The following is a 13,517-nucleotide window of genomic DNA, read 5'->3' as shown; positions in this document are numbered from 1 at the left end:
AGTGGAAGAGTTAGGTGAATTGCCAGGATCACAAGGCAAGTACATAGCAGAGGCAGGTCTTGAACTCAGTACTAGTTCCTTCATAATCTCTCACAAACTCAGCAAGGCTCTAAAGAAGACTCCCCCCCCCCCCCCCCCCCCGCCTCCCCTCTATTTCTCCATTGGTAAAATGAGTCATCCCTAAGCTGCTTAGTTCCTCCCAATTTTATGTGCTTGTTTCCAAGGCCCCCTTCAGCTCTCCCATTGTAGGCTCTAAAGTCTCTTTCATCCCAGGTATTCTCTGACTCTGAAAGTGCTTTCAAATAGTCAAACAAAAGGAGGTGTGATGTTTCCAACTACACTGCACAGCACATCAAGAAAGCTTATCCTAGGAATTTAAGAGACACACACACGGGGCAGAGACCAATGCTTTGTCACCTTATTTATTAGAGATCATCTTTTCAAAGTAAAAAGAGGTGGGGAAGATCAGGATAGGGGATTTGCATACAAGTGTTATTCTGTGTCAGCAGTGGTGGCAAGGGTCTACAGAAGAATTCACGGTTCTGGGTTGAGAGACAGCGTGAAAGAGGAGGCCACGCCTCGATTGTCAAATACCAGACAAAAGGGGGATTGAGTACATGGGAACCCTCTTTGAGGATTAAGACACACAAGGTTTTTTGTTGGTTTAAATCAGTTACGCTGTGAGACTGGATCAGTCAGACATCAATGCAATTTTGCCACCAGAAGGAGGCCAACAAGGAGCTACTGTAGAGAGAACAAACAGGAGTAACCCAGGGGTGAGCAGGACACAAGCTGCACATCTGCAGTGACAAACAGTAGAGTGGAAGAGGCTCCATCAGTGACCACGTGTATTGCATTAGCTAAAGTCGGGTTGTTCAGGTTCAGGATGGTTTTGAGGAGAAGGATTGCAGCCTAAATGATATCAGAGAAATGCCTTTTATACAGTACAAGAATTCAGACACCATCCACTTCTTAGCAATAGCAGCCACTGGAGACAAGACAGGTGAGGAGAGGATGCATGTCATTCAGGAGACTATGTACAGATTTTACACTCAAGGGAGAACAATCAGGGGTCCAGGAGTCATTCTCATTGGGGTAAGGCAATTCATTCACTAGACATTATAAATAGATCTTGCCTTTTCTCCCTCTCCTCAACGAAGACTAAAGTTAATGCCGCCAACTGAGAAAGGAACAATTAGCATCAATTTACAGCTCTCTGGGGAAAAAGGGTTTCAAAAAAGGGCCTTCATGTCTTAAAGCAAAAATAGAAACATGACTATTAACAGAAGTTTGGATTTTTTCTATCCCCTCCCCCCTCCCCCCATATATGATAAACCACATACCTACTTACATACATTTGTAACATGATACTCTTACAGAGTAAGACTCAAGAAATGACATGGACTGCAGGTATTTTTATTCTTGTGTCAACTGGAGACTTCCAGAATCAGAAGCAACCTCGTAGGCCTGAGTTAAGGGTTTTGCCTTTCTGAGGAAGGAGGACAAGACCACAGGGAATCTAAAGACAAGTGGGGGCAAACTGGCTATTCCGAGTCCCTGGAGAGGGTCCCAGGAGGATAAACTGCCCCCTTGGTCCATTATCATTCCCTCTCCTCCCCAAGAACTCTTGTATTCTCCCTCTTGGTTAGCCAAACAGTGCAGAGTGCAGGCAATAGGCAGCAAATTATTTCAGTGTGTTGGGGTGGGGGGATGGGGGAGACTGGGAAAAACTGGGACCACTCCAAGTTGTGACACGACACAATCAGGATTCATCACTTGCTTGTGGATGACTCCGTTCTATGGGAAAAATAATTAACTTGGGGGGGTGTTCAACACCTGAGATGTTTAGAGGCTCCACTTAGGGCTGCTCTTTGGAGAATACTGCTTTAGTAGTTCATTGGCCTCAAATGGTAGCCCATCAATAGGAGGTCTGGCCCAGGTGGCATCTTGGGCCTTCTGACACTTCCTTGGGTTTGTTGGATGGGGCACTGGTCAGAAGGAACCACTGTACTGTATCAGGATGATAAAGGCCCTTTGTGGGGACTCCATAATGGAATCAATAAACATTTCTGTTCAATCCCTGGCAGGTGCAGTGCTCTTTCTGGGGTGCACAAACTGGGGTACAGCATTCATATTTATGCTAGTCCAAGTGCACAGCTCCTCAGAGTCTCAGGGGGCTTGCCCCCAATATGCACCATTTGAAGTACAAGATGCCCAACAACCCCATTACCTCCAAGTGGGCCAGGGCCCACTTTTCCTTTTGCCAGAAGGCAGGATGGGAGCCCTTTTCTTTCCTGAATGCAGATTAGAGAGTAGCAGATACAAATCAGCTAGCTTCTCCACCCCACCCCACATCACCAAGGTCTCCTTTGGTGGCGAGGGATGGAAAATAAGCTCATGTATGTGCAGTATTCAACTCAACAGAACTCAAAATAAGCTTTCAGCCACAAAATGAGGTCAGTTGGTTTTTCTGGTAACAGAGGTAACTGTGCAAATAGTATAGGGGGTCCAGCAGAGGTGACTCAAGAACAGGACTTTTGGCTGAACTGAAACCCAGAGATACAAGGCTGTTCAATATCCCACAACTTACAGAGACTACCCCCATAGTTCACCTCCCTCACTCTTTGAGCAGAAATTTTCAAAGGCCTAAATTGAGTGTTTGTTACTACTGTACTTCAATATAAATTCCTATCTATTCCCTCCCAGTTCTGATTTCTTGCCCTTCCACTAACTACTACTTGAACATTCCATGCTGGTTTGATGAATGTAAACTAGGAGGCCCTGATTTTGAAGCACAGGTCCCTTTCCTTACCTTGTAACTCATGGCAAAGCCTAACATGCCCAATGGGGCTTCCCTGAACACGACTTAAGATCACAATTTCTTGGGGTAATGTAAAAGTTGGGAGTTGGTGGAAAGGGAATGGGGATTTATATTTAAACCCACCTCCAAAAGAGGCTGGGGCAAGGATTTAGATTTGAGTCCTCTCGTAGGGGAGGGTGTGTACGGTGAGCAGTGATGGGAGCAGATTTTAATGATACTCTCGGTGTTAGGGCATCGTGTAGAGAGTAATAGGTCTGGATGAAAGGAAGCTACATTCTTCAGACACTACGAAGTGGCAGAAAGAAAATAACAGGGAAGGAGGTGCCTTACAACTTTCACAAGCCACTACATTTGACTTTGCAAATTCTGACAGGGTTGAGGAAACAACAAAAAAACCTCCTCAAAAGAGACCAGGAAAAGGGTAACTGCACGGATTCCCCCAGCTTCCCTCCCTGGCTACCCTAACTCCATCATGAATTAATGCATTCCCCAAACCTTCCTGTCTTTTAGGCTAACTTCTACAAGATACTGCTGATTAGTGCAATCAAATAGTGGAGTGCAGGTGACAGGAAGCTAACGGAAGATTAAAAACCTCATAAACACATACACAAAGTACTACTCAATGGTTGGAGAGGGGAGTAGGGGGTTGGCAAAGGGGATTTATCAAATCAGCTTCTTTTCAACTTGGAAAGACTAGTATGGAATGTCATGCTTCTAACAACTCTAATGTAGGATCCAGGGAAAAATGTTCTAATTAATGTTACTGCACTATTAGATTTGTTTCCTTATTTGTGGCTGGCAGTGCCCCCTCTTCATTCACTCTTCCTTTCCCAAAGAACGGTGTCTGCTTTCTTTAATCTACACAGTAATAGCTTTTGGTTGTTGTTTTTTTTTTCACCCCTACCATCAAAAATAACAAAACCAGTCATTAACCCTTACTTTACGTGTTGTTTGTGTAGACAAAGAATCTCAAAGCAGGGAGAGCCTAGACCAATAAATGGACCCTTTGCTTCCTTCCCTGTCAGGCCTAGTCGGGGTGGGGTAAGTAATCACATAGTTAGTCATGACAACTTGCATATGCTCTGGGTAAAGCTTTTGAGGTCTGCCCTTAACAAATGACGTCAATCAGTTTGCCTGCCAGAGACATACATGCAACATACATGCAACTGGATGGAAAGGTGGTGGAGTAGGAAGGGTTCTTGGGGTTGCGTCTCTGGAAGTTCCTGAATAGTAAAGAGGATTAATGCCCTGCTTGTTGCTGACCTCAACTGCCATTTCAATAAATATGCCTTGCTTTAATTACAAACCACCCTATCAAGTCTCTTGTGCACAATGGCCTGATTTCCTTGCTACTGCCCACCTCTTACCCATTTTGGTGAAGCCACTGCTTTAACATCCAGTGGAAAAATTTCCCAACACTGCCTTTGTCTCTTCTGGAATCCAAGTAATTTGTCATATTTATATTAAGAAGTCCATAATTCTTAGCTCTGACTAAAAGGAATAGCCTTCCTGCCTCTCAGAGGGGTAGCCACTTTGGGCCATAAAGAGGTGAGGCAGACATAAGGACTCTCTGAGCCCTTGGTCAGTCTCCTAGGGAATGCTACACCTCAGGAGCACCAGGTAGAACATATCAATATTTCAAGAGCAGCACTTTCAAAAATCGTGATCTTTGAGCCAGTGAGTGATGTCAAAATGTTTCCCTTCTGGCCAGTGGAACCAAATCTGCAGGAAGAGAAAGGGGGTATAAATCCATTTCCAAATCCAAAGGCAGAGCTCTTAAACTTGCCACACGCCATGGCTACCAAGAGCTTCTACCAAAGCCGAGTCCTTACCTTCAGATCAAGGCATATATCTCATGTCGGGCTTCTACTTCTATAAAGCAGGGGAATACACTGTCATTCTGGATGAGGACATGATGCCAAAGGCTCTTTTGCAACAATATAAATAGTGCCTTCTCCATCTTCCCCATGCTACTTCTAGACAAGATCGGGAGCCAGCAGGGCCTTCAAAGAGTGAGTGAGACTCTTTCCAAAGGACGTGGATGGAAGTTGTTGGCTGACTTGCTGACAGGTAGTCACCTGATTGTTTTGCGCACATGTTCAGAGAGGATGAATCTCTCTTTTTTCCATGTGGAATTGAGGGAGGGGGGAGGGGGGCTGGTGTGACATCCAGACGCGATTCCCAAAGATTGGGCAGCAATTACTTGCACACCTGCCCGCCCCAGGGCACATCAGAGAAATATGGGGAGATTCCTTTTTCAGGATGCCTGTTAGAAGGCCCATGCCATGCAGAGGGTGACTCAGTGAGCTCCAACAGGGGGCTAAGCAATCCGTACAAAGATAGGGACAGCAATGTCTTGACACATAAGAGCATTCTCAGAATGCTGAGGAAGATGAAGGGGATGTGATGCTGTATAAATGAGGAAAAGACAGTAATAATTCCTTCCCTCTTTCCTGTGCCAATGACCCGACTCACTTTACAGGTCACCGGCAATTCGGTAGTCCAGAGGTTTGGAGCACAGATTTCAGACAGAGGTGCCACGTAGAGGACCCTGTCTTTCCCCTGACCAAACACACACTGAAACCCATAGCCAGCCCACCCACAAAGCCAAGGTGAATTGCCCTCTCAAGAACTCCAGTGAGGTTTCATGTGATCTCATGATATACATGTAGTACAGAGAGGAACTGAAAGTGCAATTAATCAGATAAAAAAAAGCACATTTGTGCTGCTGTGTCTGTGTGCAAAGATTCAAGACCCAAAATAAATACATGATTTAAAAATTAAAAAGGTTCACAGTATCACACACTCATAGGTAGTTTACAGGAGTGCCCAGGGGGAAAACTGCCTTCACTTCGATTTCACCCCACTGATTTCTTTTCTTCTGGGCATTCTGGGCTAGGGAGTTGTGTCTTTTCAGTCACTGCCTTTGGTCCCAGGATGGTCATGGTTGAATTGGTCAGCGGGAAGAAAGGTCAAAGACAGGAGGCTCAGGCAGGGTTCCAGTGGGATGCGAGTTGGCGGAGAAGGTCCTGTGCTGCAGTGAGTCGGCAAACTCCCTCATGGCCAGCCCAGATGGGCAGAATATCAACACAAGGGTAACACGGCAACCTGGAGAGGGGACTAGGCTTGGCTTCAGGCTTCATGTCTGCATAGAAATTACTGCAAAGAGGCAAAGGGAAAAAATGTGAAGGAACTGAAGAGGAAAACAAAGGCTCCTTCCCACATGTTTCTAACCCACTAGGAGAGCTATGGATGGAACAAATCCATAGTTTCATGGCCTCCCTCTCCCCAAGAAATGTGGGAATTACGTTGGTCTAATCCTGGCTTTGAACTACCCAGCGTTTGATGTTTAGAGCCAGGAAACACTTGGGGTCAGATGGACTGGGAGATGGCCAAAGGTCTCCACCCACAAAGAGCACATGGTCAGTGGCTGCAAGTGACCAAGAACCAGGATGCAGGCCAGACAACCTCTAATTCCCTGCTAACCCACCAGGGCACTTTTATGGTACACTTACTGTATCGCTCTCATCATCAGAGACTGAGTGGACTTTCGTGCTATAGTGGAGTGGGGAGTAAACCCAGCTCCTCTCATCGGTGGGCTGCCAGAGACGGCGGGGGGAGGTGCAAGAGGAGCAGCAGCAGAGCAGGGAGCAAGGGAGAGAAAAAAGGAGAAAAGAAAAAAAGGAGAAAATAAAAGAGTAGGAAACTCGAGAGTAAGAACAAGTATACCGGAAGGCAAAGAACAGCTTTCTCTGAAGAGTTTGCATTCTTGGGACCTTTCTCACCATATTAATAGATATGGCCCATTTCCAGAGGACGGCGCTGATACATACCTGAGTCCCTATACCTGGAACCATTCTAGAGTAAGCTTAGCCTGGAACAGAATGGACCAAGGAAAGGCAGGGCTGACTGCTTGAGAAGTTACTGTCTATTTAAATGACTCATACCTTTAATGCTGTGCAAATGGATGTGCCAGGATATCAAGTGAATTCCCTGATAATGCCAGGCTAACGGGGGTGGCATGGGAGTGAGGAAGGGGGTGGCAATTGTCTAGAGCAGGGGAAGGCGGCACAGATTAGCAGGGTAGATTGGGTTAATTTGGGGAGTATGCAAAGGAAGCAGTTAGTTAACTTAACGCATTGGACAGCAGGCGGACAGAGACTAGAGACAAAAAGGAAGGTAACAAAGAGAACTTTTTTTTAATTTTAAAGAGCCCTCCTCAGAGTGCCCAACTGTACCTGTAGTGACACCAGGCTACAGACCTGGGATTTCTCTTCTACTTCTTAATCAGGAGGTAATAACTTGTGTTTAATTAAGAGGTGACATCAGGCCCAACAAGCTATTGATTCTGCTGCAACTGCTTTCCTGGGGAACTGGGAAGGAGGTCCTGTTAATTGAAGCTTGAAGTCAAAAGGAAAGCTAGTATTCTGGCACTGGCTTAGAAACTTAGGCTGTCCAGCATGAGATAAAGAGGGATGGACTGTGGCTGTTTTGGCCTGGCTAGTAATACTGAGCCAGAGAGATCCCTCCGGATAGTTAATAACACAGTTTAAACCTGACATAAACAAAACAGTTTGAAGGGGAATCCCTGACAGTCTGTCCATCTCAGCTTTGCCCACCAATCCTGCCTTGGAAACAGGGAAACTGGGCTTCCAGTGGGAATACTGTAATCCCCTCTCTCCTCACCTGAGCCATACTTAGACAGAATGAGGAAAGGTCAAGTTTCAGGTGACCTCTCTGCCCCATGTAAATACCAAGTCCTCTTCCTCCCCATGTCCTCCAGCCATATCATAGCCTTTGGCCCTGCAACACTTAAGAGTTTCCTTACATATGATGACAGGGATAGGATGAGAGAAGCGGCTGTCACCCCACAGCTTGGGAGCAGGCCTAGTAAAGAAAAGTCCCAGGTCGGAATGGGCCAACTTCGTGGTCATGAGAGCTGAGCTTGAGTAGAAGAGAAGCACTGCTTTTTCCCGTGGTGCTGGGGTTTCAGCTTCAATGTGGTGGAAACGGTGAGCACAGAACACAGAGTCTAGAGACACCTGGATTTGCATCCTACCTTCAACATTAGTTGTTGGAGCATGAACAAGCCAGCTGACCTCTCTGAACCTGCTTCCTCATCTGTAAATGGGGACAGTATTAACTGAGGTACATACCTCACAGGGTTGTGGTAAGCTTCAAATGAGATGATATAAAAAAGTTCTTTTCAAACTCTAAAGTGATGTAAATGGTGGCTACTGTTATTTTTAAAGTGGTTCAGGTCCCTGTATTTCTCCAATATTATGGGCTGGATTGTTGATACTGCTTTTTAAAACCTACACAACCCCCTCCAGACCTAGGATTCTAGCATTTCTTCCTATACTTCATGTAAGAGCCAGATCAGGGTGCAAGGGATCCTCTCTCAGATACCAAAGGACTAGCTAAGTGTTAACGACCCCGCTGACCTAAAGGTGCAAAGCTTCCAGCTCTTCATTCTTTAGGTCTTTAGTAAGCCAACTGGGGAAGGGGAAGATCTGAAGTCACATACTCATTTCATTATAATCAAGATCCAAGTTAAAAATCCTTCTATTCTTCCACAGTCCAGTTTAGAACTACATACTTTCCATGCTTAATCTTTGACCTTCTTTGAATCCTCTACTTCAGCCAAACTGACCTAAGTGATCTTGACTTTGGTTGCTGCCTTCCCAGTTCTGTACTTTTGCTCCTGCTCCTATGCCTACACTGTGATATACAGCATTATGGAAAAATACTTAGAAAATCTGGCTGTGAGCTCTGGCTCTGCCACTTACCCATTGTGTGACTTTGGGCAAGTCACTGAAACTCACTGCACCTCAGTTTCCTCACCTGTAAAATGAGGGGGTTGGACTAGGTGATCTCTAATGTTGCTTTCCCAGCTCTGACAGTCTGGGAACCTATCCAAATCCTGTGCATCCTTCAAGAACCAGCCCCCAGGGACCTCCTCCAGGATACCTTCTCTGACCAACTCCAACTCACACCAATCTCTCCTTTGTTTCTGTCTTTTCCATTCACTTGGCAATTAATCCAGTGGGCTTATTTCTTGGGCTGTTGGATTAGCTACTTTTTTTGGGGTACTGCTAGTTCGGTTTTTGTTTACACATATTTTCTCTTCCACTAGACTGTAAAGAATATGGGGGCAGGGAGCAGCTGACCCTTTTCAGACGGCGTTGCACACCAGAAACGTCAGTAAATAGTTGCTTACTTGATTAAAAAGAAAACAAAACTATGAGCTGATTAAATAAATAGTAAACCTCTAGACTAGCAGCTCCTCTTCTCATGTCCTGTTGCAAATTTACTGACTTGGATCAAGAAGCATATCCACCTCAGGTTCTAAATTGATCCTCTAAAAGAAGAGAAGTGTGGTCTAAATGGAAAAAGTAATTTACCTGAGAGTCTTAAAACATGTGTTCTGACTAGTCCAGGCTCCATCATGGATTTGGGTAACTTGGAAGAGCCTAGGCTTCAGTTTCTTTATGTGAAAAAAATGTGAGGCTACTGAAACCTGCTCCCACCTAGTTTACACATGTATTGTGGTGAAAGATGTGAAGTATTTTTGAGGAAAAAATACTACTAAAAAGGTTATTTTTTAGTGATTTTTTTTGGGAATGGAAAGCTCATTTTAAAACTCATTTTATCATTCAGAAATGATAAAATTAATCTCTTAATTATATGTATTCTGCCTTTCAAAATAGGCAAGGTGCTATTTTCTAGGTAACCCATTTCCCCTCTAGGGGTGGGGGTGAGGAGGTAGTAATCAGTCTGCAGTCCATTTAGTACTGCTTGGAGAAGAGGGGGTACTGGTGTCAAAAGGTGTCAAAAGTACCAAATGGTTAAAATGGAAACTGGCTGAGGTGGGGTCAGCTCAATCTGGTGTGTCCAAGCTAAGGCTGGGTTCACTTACAGTCCTGGAGGGGGACAGCACGATGGCCCGGAGTCGGCGATGGCGGGGAGAGTAAATCCAGTACCTCCCATCCGTGAACTGGATGGCGGCAGGGCAAAGGAGGGGAGGAAGGAAACAGAGGAGAAAGGATGGAGTGAAAATAAATTAATTATTCAAGGAGGTGAAAAGCAGCTGAAAGGTAGGCTAGGAGGTTGGAGGTCCCAAGGGACTAGCTGGTTGACAGAGCCAATGATGGAAACAGCAAAGTCCCCACCTGGCTAGAAGAAAGTACCTTTGCCCTGCACATCCTTGGATACACTGACTTCATAGTGAAAATCTTGTGGAGGCTCAATTTTCTCCCAGGCCTTCTCTATGGGGCTCTCTGTTAACCAGCTTCTCTGCTTGGCAAACAAGCACCTTTTCCTACCTACCTATCTACTTATCTACCTACCTACCTACCTTTTAAAGGCTATTTTGAGGAAAGTGCTTTGTAAACTGAAAAATGCTAAAGAAATACCAACTGTTTTTATTATTACTTTGCTAGGAACTTCTTGTCTTCCAAGTCACCCCTGCTGCCCCAATCCGGCTGTAAAAACACACACACACACACACACACACACACACACACACACACTCTCTCTCTCTCTCTCTCTCTCTCTCTCTCTCTCTCTCTCTCTCAAACACAGGATGGTATAACATCAAACACAAGACCATTGCTCAAGAGGAAAAAGAATCACAGAAGATGAGGATGAGAACCTAGTAGAGTGGAATGAATACAAAGTTAAAGAGCTTCATTCTTTGCTTCTCAGGGTGGGAGTGGAGGAGCAGCTCTTCAGAGAAAGTCACGTGGGAGCTACCAGGAAGCCCATTCTAGCCAGGAGAGGAGAGCCAGGCAACTTAAAAAGTGTGGTCAGCTGCCCCTGCCCCTCCCCAGTTCCCAGAGAAAGAAAGAACATGGGGAAGCATTAGGAAGAAGCAGCAGGAGGGGTATAAAAAGGCATGCTTGGAAGAAACTACACAGAAGCAAAGCTTCAGAGACTAGGCCACTTTCCTCTCCAGTGGACAGGCATTCCTCAGCAACAGATGAGCCACACGTGGACGAGAGGAAGAGATGTGCCCAGAAGGACAAGCAGAATATGGGGAGGCCTCTGGCTCCTGGAGACCAAGGGCTCTCCTGGTGGTGAAGGAGACTCTGATCTTGGCCATGGAGGTGTGGGCCCAGTATGCTGGGCCCACGTAGGAATGCAGAGATGAGTATGGAAAACTCCAGACGGGCCGGGATGACAGGGGGCAGCTTTGGACAGATGGTCTTTTTTTTTTTTTAATCCTGTTCCAGCCCAAGGCTGGATTCTCAAGAGCAGGTCCCATTTCCCTTGGACAACCCCAACCCTCCCAAAATTTTCAGCAAGGTATTCGGCAGCTGTGAGGAATTGCCCAAGGGAAACTAGCCCTGGGGTACCCCATTCCTCTCCTGCCACCCAGAGACCACCTCACCTACTCCCTTGGTCTCAGAACTAGGCTTCCTCGGTATCGTCTAATGCATCTGCCTGCAGGGAAAGGGAACAGAATTGGTCAAGGGCCTTGCTGGGAATCAGCTCACCATGCCACAGCCTAAGACGTCCTGAAGGTAATGAACTGGGGCTGATTTTCAACATCATATGACTGACAGCTCAAGATCTTTTAGTTGAAGCACATTACTCCCTCCCCACAGTCCCTCCCGTTTCCTCCTGGACCTTCCTCCACCCCAACCCCACTCCTACCCCATTTTACCCAACCAGGTTCAGGCGCATTCACTTTTTCCCAAGGAACAGGCTGAGCTGGTCAATTAGCAGTCTCACAAACTGCTTTACGATATCTTAAGGCTCATAGAAATGTACATAGGTCCCCAAACTACTAGAGTTGAGTGGCTCAGAGTACCTGAGGTTTCATGTTTGTGATGCTAGCCTCTCCCATTTATTTACTAAAGAAGAATAAGCACGGTTATTCAGTGCTGTATGCCTTCTTTTCAGAAGGACATGGTAGCACGGATCTGCTTAGCTCTGTCCTGAGTCCCTAACCATGCCCCAAGGTCCCATCCATCAGAGAGCTTTGCTTCAGTGAAAACCAATATGGATAAATACTTTAGTGTCTGGGGCAAGTGGGCCCTTTTTCACTGACAAGGCACCAGGCTGCATTGTTTGAACTTTTAATACAGCACAAGGCTCTCTTCATATGCACATGTCTTCAGAAGTATTACGTGGTAATCAATATGTGGTGGGGAAAGGGCTAAGCTTTTAGTCTCGGAGAGGACTCCTCTGGGGCAGTTTCCACTCAGAAGATACTTCCTTTTGCTGTGGGATTTTAAACTGGTGGTGTTTATGGGAGGAGACAGATACCCAGGGGCTTTAAAACTGCCTTCTTAAACCACCCTCCCTGACCATGGGAGGAGGGCAGAGGAGTAAACAAGCCTGGCCCCTTGAGGGGGACACAGTAGAGACTTACAAAGTAGATGTCTGTGACAGGTGCCTCGTCTTCATCTGAGGCCTGGCTGGCGGTTTCCACTTCCACGGTGGCCGGGGGTGTGACCATAATGCTGGCAGAAGAAGCCTCTTCCCTGTATACAGGGGGTGGGAAATATGACTGGCAGAGTAGGGGATGGACAGGGAAGGGAGGCACTGCCTAGGCGGGGGAAAATGAGCTGACCCAAGAATATTGGCCTGAAAAAGAGCATGGAAGGCCATCTCCCTGTACGTTCAGCTTCGCTCCTATTGTTCCCCATCTCTGCTCCCCCATCCTTTATGACAGCCCCACCTCATGCACAAACTTCTCATCAAGCTCTCTTTCTTTGCTAACCTAGTGCCTAGCACCAAGCATACACGAGAGGCTCAGGAGCTGCAGTGAAGGAGAGTAAGAGGGACTGGGAATCAGAGTACTTGGGTGCAAGTCCTAGTTCTCTTACTAAACTGTGTGTTTCTGAATATGTCACTGCCCCTCTGGGCCTCAATTTTTTCCTCTGTAAAATGGGAATAATAAAACATATCTCCAAAGGCTTATTATGGAGGACAAATGGGAATGTGTGTAGTATTGGAATGTGTAAAGATGTACCTGAGGTATTAACAACATATCATTGTTGATTAATTGGTTCTTAAGCCAAAATTTGTTTTATTTTTTTCATCATGCAGTAAGTGGCATAAAATTTTGCTAACCAAAACTTAAGAAAAAAAAAAGCATCCTACAAATGGACAAAAGAGGGCATTAGGTTAAAGCAGAGGTTCTCAAACTTTTTGATCTCAAGACTCCTTTATACTCTTAAAAATTATTAAGGACCCTACACAGCTTTCATTTAAGTGAGTTATATTTATTGTTGTTTACCATTAGAAATTAAAATGGATAAATTTTAAAAATATTTATTAACTCACCTAAAACAAAAACAATTAACCTATTTGTTTACATAAATAACACTTTTATGAAATAACTGTATTTTCCAAAAAAAGCCTAGTGAGAAGACTGTCATGGTTTTACATTTTTTACAAATCTCTTTAATGTCTGGCTTAATAGTAGACAGGTGGAATCTCATATCTGCTTCTGCATTCAATCTGGTGCTGTGTGTATAGCTCTGGGTGAAGTATATGAAGGAAGTCTGGCTTCATATAGACAAATAGGCAAATAATGTCTTAATGTAATTATTAAAAAAGTTTTGACCTTGTGGACTTCCTGAGCCTCAGAGATGCCCAGGGGTCTACAAACCATACTTTGAGTACCACTCTAGTAAATGTTGCCAATGAATAGTAATGATAACTCACATTCATGTAGTGTTTT

The 13,517-nt window shown here is 45.2% G+C and overlaps 1 protein-coding gene across 7 annotated transcripts in view; it reads right to left on the bottom strand.

Annotated features, from left to right (window-relative positions):
• Window positions 1–406: 406 nt before the first annotated feature.
• PIP5K1C (phosphatidylinositol-4-phosphate 5-kinase type 1 gamma) overlaps window positions 407–13,517 on the bottom strand; it is a 139,054-nt gene continuing 125,943 nt past the window's right edge. For 2 of the 7 annotated variants that reach the window (XM_020969193.2, XM_020969192.2), the window contains 4 exons: window positions 12,201–12,312; window positions 9,741–9,818; window positions 6,337–6,420; window positions 407–5,980 (listed from right to left, as the gene is read on the bottom strand). In XM_020969193.2, coding sequence (XP_020824852.1) covers window positions 5,978–5,980; window positions 6,337–6,420; window positions 9,741–9,818; window positions 12,201–12,312 — 277 coding nt within the window. In that variant the 3' untranslated portion in view covers window positions 407–5,977. Of the gene's footprint in view, window positions 5,981–6,336; window positions 6,421–7,059; window positions 7,943–9,740; window positions 9,819–11,213; window positions 11,267–12,200; window positions 12,313–13,517 lie in introns of all 7 variants that reach the window. The other 5 variants (XR_013486417.1, XR_002321122.2, XM_020969195.2 and 2 more) reach the window with 5 other exon arrangements.

This window comes from Phascolarctos cinereus, unplaced genomic scaffold, assembly GCF_003287225.1.
Source record: "Phascolarctos cinereus isolate Bilbo 61053 unplaced genomic scaffold, phaCin_HiC Scaffold_4;HRSCAF=312, whole genome shotgun sequence".
Classification (NCBI taxonomy): domain Eukaryota; kingdom Metazoa; phylum Chordata; class Mammalia; order Diprotodontia; family Phascolarctidae; genus Phascolarctos; species Phascolarctos cinereus.
This window is presented reverse-complemented; position numbering and strand designations above follow the sequence as displayed.